At 36.8% G+C, this 18,220-nt stretch overlaps 1 protein-coding gene and 1 non-coding gene across 12 annotated transcripts; both read right to left on the reverse strand.

Moving 5' to 3' along the window:
- Nucleotides 1–40: 40 nt before the first annotated feature.
- LOC120947900 (hrp65 protein-like) lies at nucleotides 41–18,123 on the reverse strand. Of its 11 annotated transcripts, XM_049607136.1 has the most exons (12): nucleotides 17,485–18,123; nucleotides 16,291–17,149; nucleotides 16,003–16,193; nucleotides 15,738–15,926; nucleotides 3,228–3,293; nucleotides 3,106–3,166; nucleotides 2,967–3,023; nucleotides 2,322–2,363; nucleotides 1,490–1,545; nucleotides 1,204–1,264; nucleotides 641–696; nucleotides 361–416 (listed from the first exon to the last, which is right to left on the reverse strand). In XM_049607136.1, exons 1-7 carry the CDS (start codon nucleotides 17,935–17,937, stop codon nucleotides 3,004–3,006), a joined length of 1,839 nt encoding a protein of 612 aa, XP_049463093.1. In that variant the 5' UTR covers nucleotides 17,938–18,123; the 3' UTR covers nucleotides 361–416; nucleotides 641–696; nucleotides 1,204–1,264; nucleotides 1,490–1,545; nucleotides 2,322–2,363; nucleotides 2,967–3,003. The 11 variants fall into 11 exon arrangements, with proteins under 11 accessions (XP_049463097.1, XP_049463094.1, XP_049463095.1 ...); XM_049607137.1 differs by lacking the exons at nucleotides 361–416; nucleotides 1,204–1,264 and adding an exon at nucleotides 82–136; XM_049607138.1 differs by lacking the exons at nucleotides 641–696; nucleotides 1,204–1,264 and adding an exon at nucleotides 103–136.
- LOC120954307 (small nucleolar RNA SNORD18) lies at nucleotides 2,444–2,516 on the reverse strand. Its single transcript, XR_005751680.2, has one exon. It is a non-coding gene; the product is annotated as a small nucleolar RNA SNORD18 (small nucleolar RNA).
- Nucleotides 18,124–18,220: the final 97 nt, after the last annotated feature.

Raw genomic sequence — 18,220 nt, forward strand, 5'->3', positions numbered from 1 at the left:
GTATTTCGTGAAAATGATGAAATAAACGAATTATAACCATACCTGTATCAAACACGTGTTCCATTGTCCACAACAAACAGATCTTCCCGGATAAATTCATCCAGAACCTAAGTTGAAACTCATGAAATCAGATAACCTGCCATAAAACAAGAAGAAACAAGATCGTTAGTATACTCTACGGCCATTATGAACACTCATTTCGGAGAAAAATTTTTCGTTGTTGCATTTATCAGACTAAAAATGCTTAGGAATGAGTTTTAGCAGCCTAAGAAATTGTTTCATGACGTTCAAACGGTAATTCTTTTCATCATTGAGAGCAGCAACTTTCACTATCAAACGAATTTTTAAAACATTTCTTACCTTTTCAGTTGGTTGATCGACTGTTTCAGGATGACTTGTGTGATCCTTCGGAAATCCTGTCATAAAACAAGAAGAAACAAGATCGTTAGTATACTCTACGTCCAATATCAACACTCGTTTCGGAAGGTGATTTTTCGTTGTTGCATTCATCAGACTAAAATTGCTTGGGAATGAGTTTTAGCAGCCTAAGAAATTGTTTCATGACGTTCAAACGGTAATTCTTTTCATCATTGAGAGCAGCAACTTTCACTATCAAACGAATTTTTAAAACATTTCTTACCTTTTCAGTTGGTGGATCCACTATTTCCGGATGTCTTGTGTGATCCTTCGGAAATCCTGCCATAAAACAAGAAGAAACAAAATCGTTAGTATACTCTACGTCCATTATGAACACTCATTTCGGAGGATAATTTTTTGTTGTTGCATTCATCAGACTAAAAATAGCTTGGGAATGAGTTTTAGCAGCCTAAGAAACTGTTTCATGACGTTCAAACGGTAATTCTTTTCATCATTGAGAGCAGCAACTTTCACTATCAAACGAATTTTTAAAACATTTCTTACCTTTTCAGTTGGTTGATCGACTGTTTCAGGATGACTAGTGTGATCCTTCGGAAATCCTGTCATAAAACAAGAAGAAACAAAATCGTTAGTATACTCTACGTCCAATATGAACACTCGTTTTGGGAGGATGATTTTTCGTTGTTGCATTTATCAGACTAAAAATTGCTTGGGAATGAGTTTTAGCAGCCTAAGAAATTGTTTCATGACGTTCAAACGGTAATTCTTTTCATCATTGAGAGCAGCAACTTTCACTATCAAACGAATTTTTAAAACATTTCTTACCTTTTCAGTTGGTGGATCCACTGTTTCCGGATGTCTTGTGTTTCCGGATCCTTCGGAAATCCTGCCATAAAACAAGAAGAAACAAAATCGTTAGTATACTCTACGTCCATTATGAACACTCATTTCGGAGGATAATTTTTTGTTGTTGCATTTATCAGACTAAAAATAGCTTTGGAATGAGTTTTAGCAGCCTAAGAAATTGTTTCATGACGTTCAAACGGTAATTCTTTTCATCATTGAGAGCAGCAACTTTCACTATCAAACGAATTTTTAAAACATTTCTTACCTTTTCAGTTGGTGGATCCACTGTTTCCGGATGTCTTGTGTGATCCTTCGGAAATCCTGCCATAAAACAAGAAGAAACAAAATCGTTAGTATACTCTACGTCCATTATGAACACTCGTTTCGGAGGATGATTTTTCGTTGTTGCATTCATCAGACTAAAAATTGCTTGGGAATGAGTTTTAGCAGCCTAAGAAATTGTTTCATGACGTTCAAACGGTAATTCTTTTCATCATTGAGAGCAGCAACATTCACTATCAAACGATTTTTAAAAACATTTCTTACCTTTTCAGTTCGTGGATCCACTGTTTCCGGATGTCTTGTGTAATCCTTCGGAAATCCTGCCATAAAACAAGAAGAAACAAAATCGTTAGTATACTCTACGTCCATTATGAACACTCATTTCGGAGGATAATTTTTTGTTGTTGCATTTATCAGACTAAAAATAGCTTTGGAATGAGTTTTAGCAGCCTAAGAAATTGTTTCATGACGTTCAAACGGTAATTCTTTCATCATTGAGAGCAACAACATAAGTAATATGTACAAGTTCACAAAACTTCACATGAATGGGAATAGGACAATTTTTTAGCATTTACCAAAAAGGCTACCAAGTTGAGGATCTTTGATCAAGAATGTTAGGGTAGTCGTAAAGTTGTAAGTTATGAGTATGTTATAGCTTTACAAATTAAGAATTGATTTTTCTTCAAAATTGAACAAAATCCCATCGGTATTACTACAAAATGCAGTATTTCAGTACAAAGTACATTTGTAAAGCAATGTATACCTTTACAACTAAAATTGTTATTCGGTTGCCGCTTATTATAGTATTTACTTACTTTGAAATTACACGCAGAGGCATTTTAGGATCCAAAAAGTTTCTGGAAATGAAGAAAAAAAAAAGTTCGCAAATATTATTTTTTTGTTATTTTTCCAAAATTAGGAAAGCAATTGTCGTAATTTGATCAGAAAAATAAGTTCTTGAATAATCATAGAATTTCATAAACACGGACCAAAATGTTTCATCATAGCATGAATATTACATATATTAATGAAAGAAAGGTTTTACGATTCAAATTAGTTTGCTTTATGAATAGTTTCAAAGATGCACGCTGTCGCTGGGATATTTCGAAAGATTAGCTCATTTGTTTTAGAATTGTCTAGGAAAACATGATTTTTATCAAGCAACGTTTGAAGTTTGTAATTAACGATGCTTAACAATGTAGTAGCTTTTCTTAAGCAGAAAAACGAAAACATTTTTTCGTATTCATAAGGGACGAGCGAAGCCCGTATTGCTTAATAAACAAAACAATGTTTATGTGTACCATTTTACACAATTATGTCAACGCATTATAAACAATGCAGCGCAACGTTTAATTTAGTATGGAAAAAACACAACCCGATAAATGAATCGTTACTAATTGAATTCGTAAAACTTTCCAATAATGAAGTCAATTATAGATCAAGATTTGATTAAAACATACCTCTATTTACAGTGTCAACTGAATTGAAGAAAAAAGTTCATTTATTCGGTCTAGGTCCTAAAAAACAAGAAGCAAAAACATACATTAACACATATCAATATTTATCACATTATTTCAAGCAAAAGAAGGATGTGCTTACCTCCTCTGAATGTTTTCTTTTTATTCGCTGTCTTTCCTTTCATGTTGATGTTATTTGGACCCTGCAAGAAATAATGGATGTGTTTTAACATGGTTTTATAATATCAATTACTCATTATTTACCTGCGCATTATCCCTTGATCCAGTTCCGAGCAGTCTTAGCAGTTCGCTTAGGTATTCTTTTTCAAACTATCCGATGCGTCACATTGTTAATAGGAAAATGTAGGTGCAGAAGAATGGAAGTAAAAACAAAATTCGTTAGAATTTCACCGATCTGAGAGTAGATAATAGCGAATTACGTTCCTTCAAAATGTTGAAATGCGCGCGCAAGTCATTTTTTAAAAGATTATGACTAATCTTGTTTATTTGATTTGCCTAACAAATTGTTTGAAGAATGTTTTGAATGTGTGATTCTTTTTGTTGTTCACCCTTCTTATTATAATAATATTGTTATAATATAATGAACATTCATTGAGTGTTCAATACAGGCGCTGTTCATTTCGACCGAACTCGATCATCTTGCACAGTTGCATGTTTGATTCACAGATAATACGATTCGCAAATAGTTATACAAATAACAATTTCCATTGAAGTGAGGATCTATGGGCTATCAGTGTAGGGGCAATAGTGAAACCCACAATCCTTAACAGCACCTATGGAACCATATGCCTTTTAATATAACTTTTCTTGTAGCAATTTTTTGGTTTTATGCCAATGATCATTAAAATACCGTTGATAATGTTCATTCAAGAATATAAGAAGCCAGTTTTCTGGTCAACTATAATGCAATATATGATACGATACAAACAATTTGAGTTTATCTCGAAAAAGTTTTCAACATGGATGGTAGGGTACGATACGAAGTTTTTCCAAGTCGTACAATGAACCTTAATTACTTAAAAAAAATACTTCTATACTTTCGTAAACTTCCGTATTAGAAAAAAAAATCAATTTCAAAATAAATATTACTTCAGTTCCTTAACAGTCGTTTGGAACATGTTTTCCAATCAATCCAAATCGGATTGTATTGATGTTGAATATTTCATATACAGACAGCAGAGCTGCATAGACGATTTCAGGGATTTGAATTTGCATAAGAAATTTTGTTGAATAAATATTTCTGCATAAGAATATTATACTTCTAAATGCTCGCAAATCAAACCCTTTAGTTTAAAATACTTATTTATTTGAATTTTACGATCTACAGCCAAACGGACAAAATATACAAAAATATAACTTCAGAAATAATAAAAAAACACACACACACAACAAGCAGATACTAATTGCTAATGTTGCAAATTAGCATCCATCCGGCGAATCTCAATGCAGCAATTTGCTAATCAATTAAATCAAATGATTTTGGAACAATTGTATGCGGCGAGCTTTAGGGCAGCAATAATGAATCTAATTAATGAAAATGAAAGGTATGTCGTTACAGGATTTCCTGGGGTCTCCAAATTTTTGAAACTTTCCTTGACTTTTTCCTCTGGGAAAACGAACTTTTACTTTGTGTTACGCATTTTTGTACATATTAAATAAGAATTTCCAATGTGAATATTCAAAAAAGGTACTGTTTACGTTTCATCTTTTTAAAAGCCCATAGCCCCGAGTGAAATATTTCACTTGCGTTATCTGCATGTGCGTTTCACCGATAATCGAAACGATTGACAGATGCTGTTTTTGTGTATATTGGTAGGGAATAGATCGCGGGAATAAGCTACCATAATGATATTCACATCTTGTAACCGACCGACCGACACATCTTGTTCAATTATCGTCACATACAATTTATTTCCCGTAAGAAAGAGCCAAGAAAGTGTCCCAAAATTATGAGAACCCCTGAAAACACCTGTAATGAAAATTTAAAACCGATTCCACATTGAATTTGTATATATTGTAATAATTGTATTATTGTCTGGGAAAAATTTTAATGACAAATGGAAACGCTTGCTTTGTATTGTAATGTTGTCGATTCGAATCGAATGGATATCAAAATAGTTGAAACACAAATAATAACTGTAAAACTATTGTAACATGCGTTGCTTAATTTCAACGTCAACACATACACATTGTGCTCAATACGTGTCGGTTCTAAGGAGCAGTATGATCATGATCATACCATATTATGTATGCAATGCCCCCAATTCTCTTTACAAAATGGATCTCCAAACTGCTCTGTTTTGTAGTTACTCTCTACATGGATTTCAACAGTTTTCGATGATAAACCTATTACGCTAACGGGAATACCCAACATAACATCATACAGATATAACAAAACATACATGTTTTATGCCTTGTGTTAATGTAACGTAAAATATTTTTATATTACAAAAATGTTTTATATGATGTTCATTTATTGTAATTTCTGAACATTTTGCGCAATCATAAGCATATTATAAATTAATGTAAGATCAGCAGTGCATGGACACGCAAATCTTGAAACATTTATTGAATTGATTAATAGAATTCTTTTTTATGTAAAAATCATTAAAAAATGATCCCCCTGGCAAGTCCGGCCAAAAAAATATCGAATAATATCATTTATGCATGTAAAATGATCCCCCTGGCAAGTTCGGCCAAAATAATATCGAAGAATATCATTTATGCAGGTAAAATAGCTCGTATTTTTGCATATTTTGTTTGTATGAATTGTGTCATACGAAATCCAATTTTGATTTGTCACTTGAGCAAGTTAAGTTCTAACATATTGGAGCGACATGGTGGTAGCATATGCGAAGTTGATGTCATGTACATCTAACATACAACACAAGTGTTTGCTAATGAGCATACCACAAGTTGCCACGAAACAATAGATATTTTTTAATACGAAGAAACTAGACGATCGGAAACATGTTGAAGTTTTCCTAAAATCTATCAATAATCCGATCAATGTTCAAATATTTTCCAAGCATACTATAACAGTATACGTATTATTATTTACTGCTCTTCTTTTTCCAGTTTTCATTACGCATTTTAACTGTTAAAATAAATAAAACGAAATTCTTATTCGATTAGCTTAAAATTAATAAAACATAGATGTGAAAATTGTGCATTAACTATATAATTTTTATATTACCTATATAAACATACGCGTTGGCACACACCAACCAGCGGCAACAAGATGAGAGAAGATATAGATATTATGCCGTTTGTGACGCGGCATAAAATCGAGAATGCATCATCACTTAGCCACGACGATATATTGACGATATGTGGAAGCAGACGGTGTAGGCGTATCACGCACTTGCAGCAAACAAGTTCTTTTGAATCCAATAACCTCGTGTAGACGAAAGCGTTGTATGAACTCTGTTTTGCTCCATCATTTGACGTTCTAAACTAGCAGCGATAATGATCTTTCATCGTTTCACGAAGTCAATAAAGGAACATTGTTAAACACAGTCCCGCACGACGACTTCCAACTTCAGTAGCAGGCATGACGCTATTCTTGTAATAACGATTTTCAATCCTCCAGGATTGTCTTTGCATATTTTCGAGGCTGATCAAAAGCGGACTAACTTCCCCATCGTAGACAAAAAGGTGTTTATGTATAATAACGTGTTTATACTAATAGCTCATATTACACACCAATGTTATGCTGCGTAGCACAGAGGACAGTTTAAAGAGTTTTAGCCAATACAAAATGCAACATTAAATAGTTGAAAAGATCACGTACGACGTACGACGCATGGTCGCGACTTGTTTAATGCCTAATCCTAATACTTGAAATGTCAACAAAATAGATTTACATTTATAGCATCGCAAAAGCAATTGGTAAATATTTTTTTTTAATGTACAAGTTGTCCCCGAGATACACGATGCTGTAAATGCAGACTGCGGAGAAGCCTCGTATGTCGAAGTTCGTGGTTTCCAGCTAGAATATATCTAATATTCGTTTTAAATAAATTTGAACAACTGCCATTTATTTAGTATTTGACAATTGACATATCAAACCAATTACAAATTTCAAATCAGAGCAAAAATTATCAAATTTAGAAAGCCCCGCATCTCACACCCTCAGAGGGTACCCAATATACAAAGATACCGCGTATCTCTGGGACTACCTGTAATTAAAACTTAAATGCATTTGGAGACGAATCTACGTGCAGGTTCATGAAAGGGTAAAATCATTACATGATTAGTTTTGTATATAATTTTTGACAAATTTAATCAAAATCTCGAATGATTTCATGCAGAGAGACTTCTAAAATCAATTATGGAAACAAATGTCAAACATAAATTGAACCCTAATGATGTGATTTTAATAATGACATTAATAATCAGATAAGAACATAAGAACGTTAATACACACCATCTACAAAATTAAAACAACAAAAAGTGTAGTAAGGCTAATCGTTAATTAACAATACAATACAATAAACGACCATTAGTCGTTTGTTTTGTTTTTAGTTAGTAGTAAGTAAGCGGTTTGATTTGAAATAAAATTTAAAAACTACCCAATTCAGTACAATTAAAAATCAGGTAATTCACAACATGAATACTAAATGAATAAATGGACAACCACAATTAAAATACCAAAGAGCATGCCCTTTGAATAATAACACAACAATACACAGAATTGTTCTTATACATTTGCTATTCTCTTATATTCGTATTCCAATGATGTATGTTTGTAATATATTATTAGTTTTGCTTTGCAACCTGATCTTAAGGTTGATTTAAAAAAAAATACACATATTCATCTCATCAATTTTAATCAATGTTAACGCCAATTATGTCACACTCCTCAAGCGGGTTGATATTAATGGAAAAAAATATTCTTCGCATACATCCCCCGTCAGCAAGTGATGACTTTATATGATTGGAAGGGGACAGACACACTAAATGAAACATATAGAATTATAGGGTTGTTAAATGTTTAAGTAAGCACACAAAATCATTCTCAGATCTAGCTCAACATGTAGCCAGTATGTTCGTAGCAAAATGATCATTCGTGATCGTATGATATCGTTTACATTTTAACTTTGCTTTTAATTATAGGCATGTTTAGAACGTCTTAAATTTTGCATGTTAGGATGTCATAGACGGTACGGCGATTCTTTAAGATACGACACTTCGACCCGTTTGACGTTTTGATCTTAATTAAGAACCCAAACGTTTGGATCAAAATGTCGTCAAAGGCTAATCTTACTCGGAGCCGCATGTTCATCTCATTGGACATTAAAACGATGAAATTTGTCACAAAAGAAGAGAAATAAATATTTAAGCATCAGTTAGTTGTTTGATCTTCTCATCCACTCCAAAAATGTGTAGAAATACCTTTTAAAGTAGAAATATAGATGTAGAAAAACGATCCCGCACAGCGTTAGTATTAAGAATTGATCTAGACATAATATACTAGTATACACCACATACACAGAGAAGTGATTCTTTTTCTCCGGGTTTACATTTTGATGAAGCAATTACTGCAATTTTAACATAATGTTCATTATTTTCATCACTTGTTTTTTCCAAAAATTTGTTTAAATAGTACAGTAGTTAATTTATTTTCTTTTATTTGTTACACTGAGTTAGTGTATCCTATAAGATCAATTTAAAAATGGTCATACATACATACATTATTCCTTAGCGATTGATAAAAGTTTATACTACCCTCGATGGGGATATTATCTTACTTGGCTAATTTGTTTTGTTTATATCGAACAATTGTTTGTCCAGGATACTAAATTATTTGTGGTTCTTTTCCGTTGGTAGTAGAGTACATGCCTATCCGCCTGGAAAAGTGGCGGCATTCATTATTCATCGGGAAAAGAAGACAACCCATTTTTTCCATCCCAAAGAGATCAAGATCAAGTGTTTATGGTTATAGAAATAAATGATGGTTTCAAAGAGGACTTGTAGTTTTTTACTAAAATCAAACTGATATTGACACATACATTTGGTGAAAAATATCTGAAGGAAAAATGGTAAACCTGTAATCACAAACGCTATCCACACGTCAACATCCTGACGATAGTGAGAGTTTTAAAAAACTCACAATGATGGATAAAGTCAAGTCAATGGGAATAGTTGAACATAAAAGTGTCAAAATTCGCTCTCTGTTTCCATATTGAAAGTCAAATCATTTCACACGAAGGAAAGGAATTGTTGAATACGATAGGAGTCGTAAACAAGTTTCTGAAGTCCCTCGCACTGGTAGTTAAGAGTTTGCACGTTTTGATGGAGTAAGATCGTATTGATCTGATCTCAAGAGACATAACAGAGAATATCAGCGATGATTTTTACACCACGCTATGAACCAATGTCTTCACTGAAATGTCTCTTTAAAAGCGTCGGCGCTTATTTTGAAAATCATCATTGTTGTTACGACGATCTGGTGTATTGTTCATCCAATTGTTACGATTGCCTCCGAAATTGTTTCCACGCTGCTGTTGTTGTTGCTGTTGATGCATTTGCTGCTGTTGCTGCTGTTGCTGCTGCGGTTGCGGTCCATCATCAAACCGAGTTGGTCGGTTTTGACCGTGATCGTAATCTCGGACGGTCGGTTCCTATATTGGCAGGATCATAATAATTTATTTATTTGAACAACATTAAGAGCATATTAAATAGGGGTGTGGGTTGGTTGCATTATAAAAATAACGAACGATTAAGGACAAGACAGACGACCCAAACGATGAACGCACCGAACATTCCAAAATCGTGTGGTACCGGAGACGAAGAACACACAACACTCTGTATGCCTTCCCATACATGGTTGGTATGGTAAATGGTTGCACTATTGAACAGATGTCGTTCATAAGACACGCCATTCTTCCGTGTGAAAAGACCCATAGAGCGATGGACGGTACGAAAATATTGATTGATCTAGATGCGGAGTTTACGAGTATGCTGGCTAAATGGCGACATTTTCTCATAAATCATGATGTTGTTTAGCTGGGCGGGTATACAAGTATAGGCAATATTTGAATGCGACGATATTGTAGTTGTTCTGATGTGTGTTTGTTCACATCAGTGATGTAGGAAATAAATAGTTAAGTTCGATAGGTTCATATAAAAAGAAGTGACCGACAGACTGCATCCCTTTCTCTACGCTTATGAAGGTGGATTGAATAAGCGGTGGACAAGACGTGGGACACTTTACTATCGTGGTAAGTTTGACCGTAGTCAACGATAGAATCACCAATAAAACCAAAAGGTGTGACGATACATAATATTGTGAAATAATATAAATTGATTTGATAGTAACTTAAACAATTTTGTACAAACAGAGCAACAGTTGTTCTAACAGACCAACTTTCATACAACATATAAACATAAAAAACTGTTACTTTCAATATAGTTCCGTAGCGCTAAATTTAAGGCTAACAAGTACATGACAAGTACACAAAGGAACTGACGTTAATGCCAATTATTTTATGTTAAGCGTTTATTTTTGTTCCTTTCTTATGAACACAAGATTGGTGAATATTATTATAAAGCGAATGGCTTCTTTATGTTAAAAGTAATCAATTGTAACTTAAAGCGATCTTCACAATTGCTTGGGTTTTAATGGCAAACGTTATATATCTCAATTCTGATAGCATACTTCTTTTTCCACATTTCATTACATCAATGCTATTTAAGGACTATGAACGGGATCCATAGTTATAGGGTTAAACAAAACAAAAACAAAAATAGAATGATTATTGCAATTTGCTGCAATATATTCATTAAAACCAGAGTAATATATTTTTATGAAATGGTTCATGGGTTTACAGCAGGCAACAAATAGCGTCTGGATAGACTTGATCCATTTAATATGAGAAGGAAGAATAAGTAGTTTCGTATGTATGATGATTTTTTATCTGCAAAAATATATTGCATAAATTCGTAAAACCGCTTCTGTAACGATCAAGCAATATTTCCGTGCCGAAAACCTGATTTGTCCAGTAAAAGTGTAGCAGAAGTAACAATTTGTATTGTTCGATGGTAGTCACAATATAGTTATGTTTGCAACGACGAGTACGGTGATAGTCATTGATGGTGATAATTCGAGTATAAATATAAATTGCTAGGACCTCTTTTGGAGGTCCAGAGTGGATATTTCTTCTTCTTTTTGGGCGCAACAACCGTTGGCGGTTAAGACCTACCAGTACCACTAATGGGCTTGAGTATTAGTGACTTATTTATTTTACCCATAGCAGGATAGTCAGTCCTACGTATGGGAGCCGACACTGTTCATGATAAGGTGCTTGAACCCAAGACGAACATAATGTTTTTAAGTCGTTCTAGATGACAACTGTACCACGATGCCGGGCCGTTCCCAGAGTAGACTAATTTTTGTTTATTTTTCGCAAAAAATATTGGATACATTTGTCCCATAGTAATTGGAGCTTAACACTCAAATTTGTTTATTTGAAATATTTTGTCATTCAATTTCCATTTGTATCATCTTCTTCTTCTTTGGCTCAACAACCGATGTCGGTCAAGGCCTGCCTGTACCACTAGTGGGCTTTGGCTTTCAGTGACTAATTGATTTCCCCCCATAGCAGGATAGTCAGTCCTACGTATGGCGGCGCGGTCTATTCGGGGCTTGAACCCATGACGGGCATGTTGTTAAGTCGTACGAGTTGACGACTGTACTACGAGACCGGCCAATTTGTATCATATATGTATAATAATATTCATCTTTGCTAAAATAATATTATCTGTTCTTTGGTGGAGTAGAATGTAATCTTCTCTGTTTCAAAAGGCATTTTTCATAGTTTCAATAACCTCGGTCGCATTCTTTGGTTAGGTATAACGAGACAAAATATCGCAAACCTATGATTAAGAACCTCCGTGAAGTGTCTGTCACTGTCAGGAATCTGGTGTATTAACAATCGCTAGTTCATTATCCTTCTTGCCCTTGTATTATAAATAAACAATACGGCAGCGTACGGATATGAAGCATAGTTTGCCATGTGTGTTGAATGTACCGGTAAACACGTAAAAGCGCATAAAAACAACACTTTTCTCTATTGAACGTTTGGTTTTGCTCCACCAACCTAAGACAGGCACGGAGGCAAAGCATTTGTGAAGAACACTAAATTACATGCACAAAAACCATATTAAAGTGAAGGAGGCGCTGAATATTAGCATTAACATATAAGTAAGCGAGCCGGACCCTGAATCGGTTTATTGTGGCCTCACAGTGAACTTACTCAAAAACGTTTGGCAGTCAACATGTTAAGCTATATGCGGTAAGATAATATAAATAATTAACAGGCGTTGGTTGAATTTAATGAGCGAACGAAAAAATAATATAAAGAATAAATTAAAGCATATTTCACAAAACATGCAGTTTCATGGTGAACCAAAAGGGTTGGTCGATTATCACACGGCTATCGAACATAAGCCAGAAACTATGTCTCTTTATGCGCCTATTTTACTCTCACAATCGAGTTGTAGTGAAATTGATAAATCTACGATGTGAGTTTGACAAATGTTATAAAAATATCATTTGCAGGATTTACACGATTTTTACACGAAATTAATACAAAAAATCTACCTATAATTACGATCACGACGCAGATTAACAATAGTCAGCAATTAATAGTTGTAGGGAAGCCTCCGCAATTAAGGCCGGGATAGTGGGTTGATGATAAATAAATAGACGAAAGCGCGAGACCGTAAGCGGTTTTGGACACTCCTGAGGCAGTCAGACCAAGACCGCAAAGCGGTTTTAGAGCGGTAAGTCAATAGATCAATAGGTTATGGTACCAAAAGAGCTTCGACGACGATTTCACGGACATTTAAAAAGAAGCAACTATTTAAAAACTATAATGCATAATTCATAAACACACATACACATCTAGAGTACTCCAGTAGAGGGTAAATGCGCAGCTAAATTCTTAAAATGAAATAAAATCAATCTTTTTCTTCGTATTTAGAATACGCAATTTTGGCTAAAATAGATATCTTGTTTTAGAGCGCAACGACCGAATTTGTCGAAGTATTCCTTTTAATTGTGCATTGTTACATAAGAATTTTGTCCATAGAACAATAATACGGAGGGGTTAGATCTTTACGAACGAATCTCATCATGGGAATGCGTTTTTAAATCCTAATGGCTTGGCTTTAACTTTTAGTCGTTTGACCGATCACATCGAATAAAACGTAACGTAATGTCTTACGCGGACATGCCAGCCTATTCAGGCTTTCGACACTATTTTAATACCACGCCGCCTTATAGACAGTACTTGATACGACGGACGGACCATTCTAGTCTTGAGCCCACGATGGGCATTTTAATGAAGTGTGGTTGACGACTTGTACCACGGGACTGTCCCCGAAATCATCAACCTTCTATTTCCAGGATTAATATATTAAGATTTGCCGATAGTTAGTGCATTACTAAATATACATTACTTTTATTTAAAGCCTATCACACGAACAGCGAAATCCATTACATGAGAACTATAAGAGTACCAGGGAAGAGATATCGTAACAGCGGTTCGTCAATATGATTTAAAACTGACTACTATTATATTATTGTATAATTAGAGTATTATGAACTTCATAATACCAAATCTTTTCGCTTATTTATAAAACGGTTTCCTTAACGCTTCTTGTATGATTATATGCAAATATTAAAAAAGAAAGCGGAATAGAGAACAAATTTTCAAGATGGCAATCTTCAAACTAATAATATGAACCAGTGGATAATGTGTTGAAAATACGTGCAAAAATGAAACATCATCTTGGATGAATGAGAAATTAAGTGTATATCAATTTTGAATGTATTTATGTCAATACCATAATATTCATATGTTGTTTGCGATGGCAAAAAATACTCTTACAATCGCCCCATAACCCTACCGTATCGGACAATAATATGATAAAAGCATGAACATACTTTTTGATAACTAACCGGCTACAGCTGAGTATTTGCGAACGTAAAGACCCTCAACACCAGCCAGAGAAGATCTTTTTAGGATTATTTGAGAACAATCGCGGCAGTCTTAAACCTTCATGCTTTTCATAAAAGTTTCACTCATTTTCTCACATGGATTATTAGTTTGGTTCAACAAGTGCCAGCATTTTTATATAATTTAGCTCTTTCGATAGAAAAGTTTGCCGACCCCTGGTGTAGGCCAATAGATATAACAAATAAGACGAATTAATTGTTGACCATTTGTTTGTTTTCAACCAATCCAAAATGAAATACGACAAAACGACATAAAGAAATAATTCAATTCGAGTAATGGAGCAGTACATGGTAAAACGACAAAAAACCATTTTTTATCTATTCTCCAAGCGTATTGTATTTATTCCAAACAGGTGACAAACTGCCAAGTAAATTTGCAACCGCAATTTTCACCAGATGTTATTGATGTATGCGTAAACGCTCGCTCCCAGTGTGCCAAGCACCGATTATTGCGGTAGCGTAGTAACACTCGTTCATTCTCAAGCACGAAATAGATGCATCCGCGCGGAATCGCTTTAGTGTAATAACACCGGTGAAGGACCTGCTCTGAGAGGAAATTTTGGTATCTGTCACCGGAGGGAGCATTTGTACCACGAAAACGACTTCAAGTCGACGGTAGGGTTGAGATTCGAACCTCAAACGGCTTCTATCGAAGCAGTCCCATTTGAATCTCCGTAAAACCAACAGAGATTAACACAATATTATTGAATAATTGTTTCAATGTTGGAAGTAGAAGAGCAGTAAAATGAATAATATTTCCCAGAAACCGTTCAGAGTAATTCATAAAAAAAAACGTCGGAAAATGCTCGTATGAAACGATTTCAGTGCTATAATTAGTTATGGTGATTTAACCGATGTCTCATAATGTCATAATGTTTCCATGAGTTGTCGTAGAAACAATTCAATGCACAATTACAGCTCTGCCACATCGACTGCGAGAAGAACTTACACTAATGTCTTTAAATATGTTATTGATTAATGTTGTACAGAGCTTTGTACAGCACACATGACGATTTTGCGAAGTCAGCGTTATACGCTAGTAATTATAGTGCATTTTGAAATTCAAGAGAAAAAGATACAAAATTTTCATCATCTAGTAGAACAAATATGCAAACACGACAAGAAACATAACCTCCATGATTACTCCAACATACACACGCGCTTACGAACTAAATGATAATCAATTACAATTGACAAATTTACGACTTAAAAAATTCGTCCAGCGTAACCGAATGGGGAATAATGGAAAAATCCATAACAACATAAGCGAAGATGACGTGGAGGACAACTCGGACATTATGACCAGAACGAGTTAATGATAAACCAGCTAAGTTTTGTAGGGAAGTTCCTACAATATATAGATACGTGCCATTTGTTTTCACAACTCTGCATGGAATTTAATTGCTGTCTAACAAATCACCATCACCATCATTCATGACCAACCGATAGTCGTTGCAAACATAAACAAGAAATACCGAAACCATCGATAATAGAGATTAACGGAAGATTTGGTTATCCAAACTGTGTTAACAATATCGATGATTCGTAAGCATACGATTTCAAAAGCCTTCATCAAATAAACACCAAAAATGTTTCTCGCCATTTAGGAAGATGATAACGGCGCTCCACTAACTTGTGAATCAATTGATCCGAAGTAGAAAGTGAAACGGCATAGTGAAAACAGAAAAAAAGTTCGCTAGATCAAGAACAAAAACAGATCGACTTACCATGTTGCCGAAGTTACCATTGCCGCCACCACCGCCGCCGCCGCCACCACCACCACCGACAACTTGATTCATCATATCAAAGTTACGGCGGTTATCGATGCCACTGCCGCCACCCCCATCACCACCACTACCCATACCACCCATATCGTTCATTTGCTGCTGCGGATCGATGATGTTCATCTGGCGATTCTGTGCAAATAAAAATAAGGGTTAACTCTCCACGTTTTCAAAGCGATAGAACACACTCTTATTCATTTCATATTACCTGCATGAACATGTTGTTTTCTTTTTGTCGGCGATGCAATTCTTCATCCGATCGTTTGATACGGGTAGTCATTTCCTCGAGTTCCGTTTTAATCTGAATGTCATTGCGTTGACGGGCCTCCTGCACCTGGCGCTCCTTCATTTCCCACTCAGCCTTCTGACGATCGCGGTCCATTTCGCGTTGGCGCAGTTCTGGAAGATGAACGGAAAGGAGTTACTAGTGCCGCATGAACTCCCCCCACGGACCCTCTCTCCTCCTCTATTTGATGGCATATAAGATTATACTTACGCTCTCGCAGCAACTCTGTTTCCTGCTCGTATCGAGCGTATTCCATCTGTGCTTCGAGCTTTTCCTCCTCCATGATCATCTCGCGCTTCAACGATTCGGCCTTCTGCTTGAACAGTTCGTGCATGTGCTTCCAGCGTTGGCCATACTCGAACTCGAACGAACCGTGCTCGGCAAAGCGCGGCCCTTGCTGGCGTGCCTTCAAGAAATCGTTTTGCTTCTTGTTGAGCGACTTTTCCGGCAGCCCATCGTTGTCATCCTGGTACGTGTACGGCTCCACGATGACTGGCCGCAGTGACGCGGTCAGGAAATAGCATTTCTCCGTACAGTATCGTATAGCGGCCATTGCGCCGGGCTTGTTCTTAAACTCCACAATGCCCTCGCCGGTCGGTTTACCACGCTCGTCCACCTGCACGACGGCTCGCTCGAGCGGACCGAACACTTCAAACGCTTTGTACAGCAGCTCGTTCGTGACGTACGGTGTCAGATTCTTGACGCGGATCGCTGTTGCATTCGGGGCAAATCGCACGCGTAGCACACGGTTCTTGCGCGTGGTACCGTCGAGGCCGCGCTTTGCCGCCTCAGCATTCGAGAGATAATCTACGCGCACAAAGGCGTAATTTTTCTCCTTGTTCATGAACACTTCGCTGATCTCGCCGTACACTTTGAACATATCAACCAGCTCTTCCTCCGTCACATCGTTGGTCAGGTTGCCGACGTAGAGCCGATTGCGGCCAGAAAATTTCACATCCTGTGCCTCGATCGGTGGAATTTCGAACAGCGGTCCGGCCAGCTGGCGAAGCTTCTCGTTGATAAAGTAAGCTTCACCGCCACGCCGACGGTCGCCGAAACTGTTATCCATCTGAATAAATAAAACCATAAAACCAACATGTTATTTCAACCCATCACTCGCGCGTTTGCTTGTAACAATTTTCATGGGACGGACATCGACACTTTGCAGTTATACGCTAACCATGAACATTATTAAAAAAGAAATAAAAATTTCGAAAATTTTAAACAACCGCCACAAATTGAAAGCATTTGGTTGTAATAATAAATGCCTTGCATCATGTAGTAATTACTCTTTGGATACCGCCGTAAAAACGGCCATTTTGCTAGACTACGCCATATGCGCGTGTTCTAGCTCTACCCGGACGCCATCTTGAAATGCAAAATGCTAACGCGTACATTACTCACATCATTTCCTCCGCGGTTGTTGCCCCGATGCATGCCACCCCGGTTCTGGTGCTGATTGGGACCGAAATCCTCTCCTCCCATTTGTTGAGGGTTTCCTCCATTGTTGCCGGGACGATTGTTTCCGGGACCACCGTTATTGTTGGGATTGCCACCGCCGCCACCAGCATTACCACCCGGACCGCGATTGCGATTCGGCATGCTCTGGCGATTCTTGCTATTGTTGCGATTATTTCTGTTCATGTTCTTGTTTCCCGGTCCACCCGGTCCACCCGGGCCGCCTGGTCCACCGGGTCCACCCGGTCCGCCCGGGCCGCCTGGGCCGTGCTGATCGGGCCCAGCTTGATTATTGCCTTGCATAGGGCCGGGACCCCCACCACCACCACCATGCGGTTGCTGCTGTGGACGCTGCGGCAACGGGGACCCATTAATTTCTTGCTTCACAGCAACATCCATTTTCGCTTGTTTCTTTTGCGTTCGGGAAGCTTTTAAACACCGATACACAATCCAAAATTATGTAATTCTCAAATTACACTTCACTGTCAGCCACTCACTTGCTCACACCAATCGATCAGCGACCGCACGATGAGCGAACAACTTGCTTCCGTTTCCCACGAGCACCAAAGAAAAAGTGAGCATCAAGAAAGCTGCTTCCGTCGAACCAACCTGTCAAGCCCGTGCGCACAGTGAATCACGACCCACGACAAAACGGACTGCTCAAGATGACATGCTGCAGTAG

This window comes from Anopheles coluzzii, chromosome 2, assembly GCF_943734685.1.
Source record: "Anopheles coluzzii chromosome 2, AcolN3, whole genome shotgun sequence".
NCBI classification, from domain to species: domain Eukaryota; kingdom Metazoa; phylum Arthropoda; class Insecta; order Diptera; family Culicidae; genus Anopheles; species Anopheles coluzzii.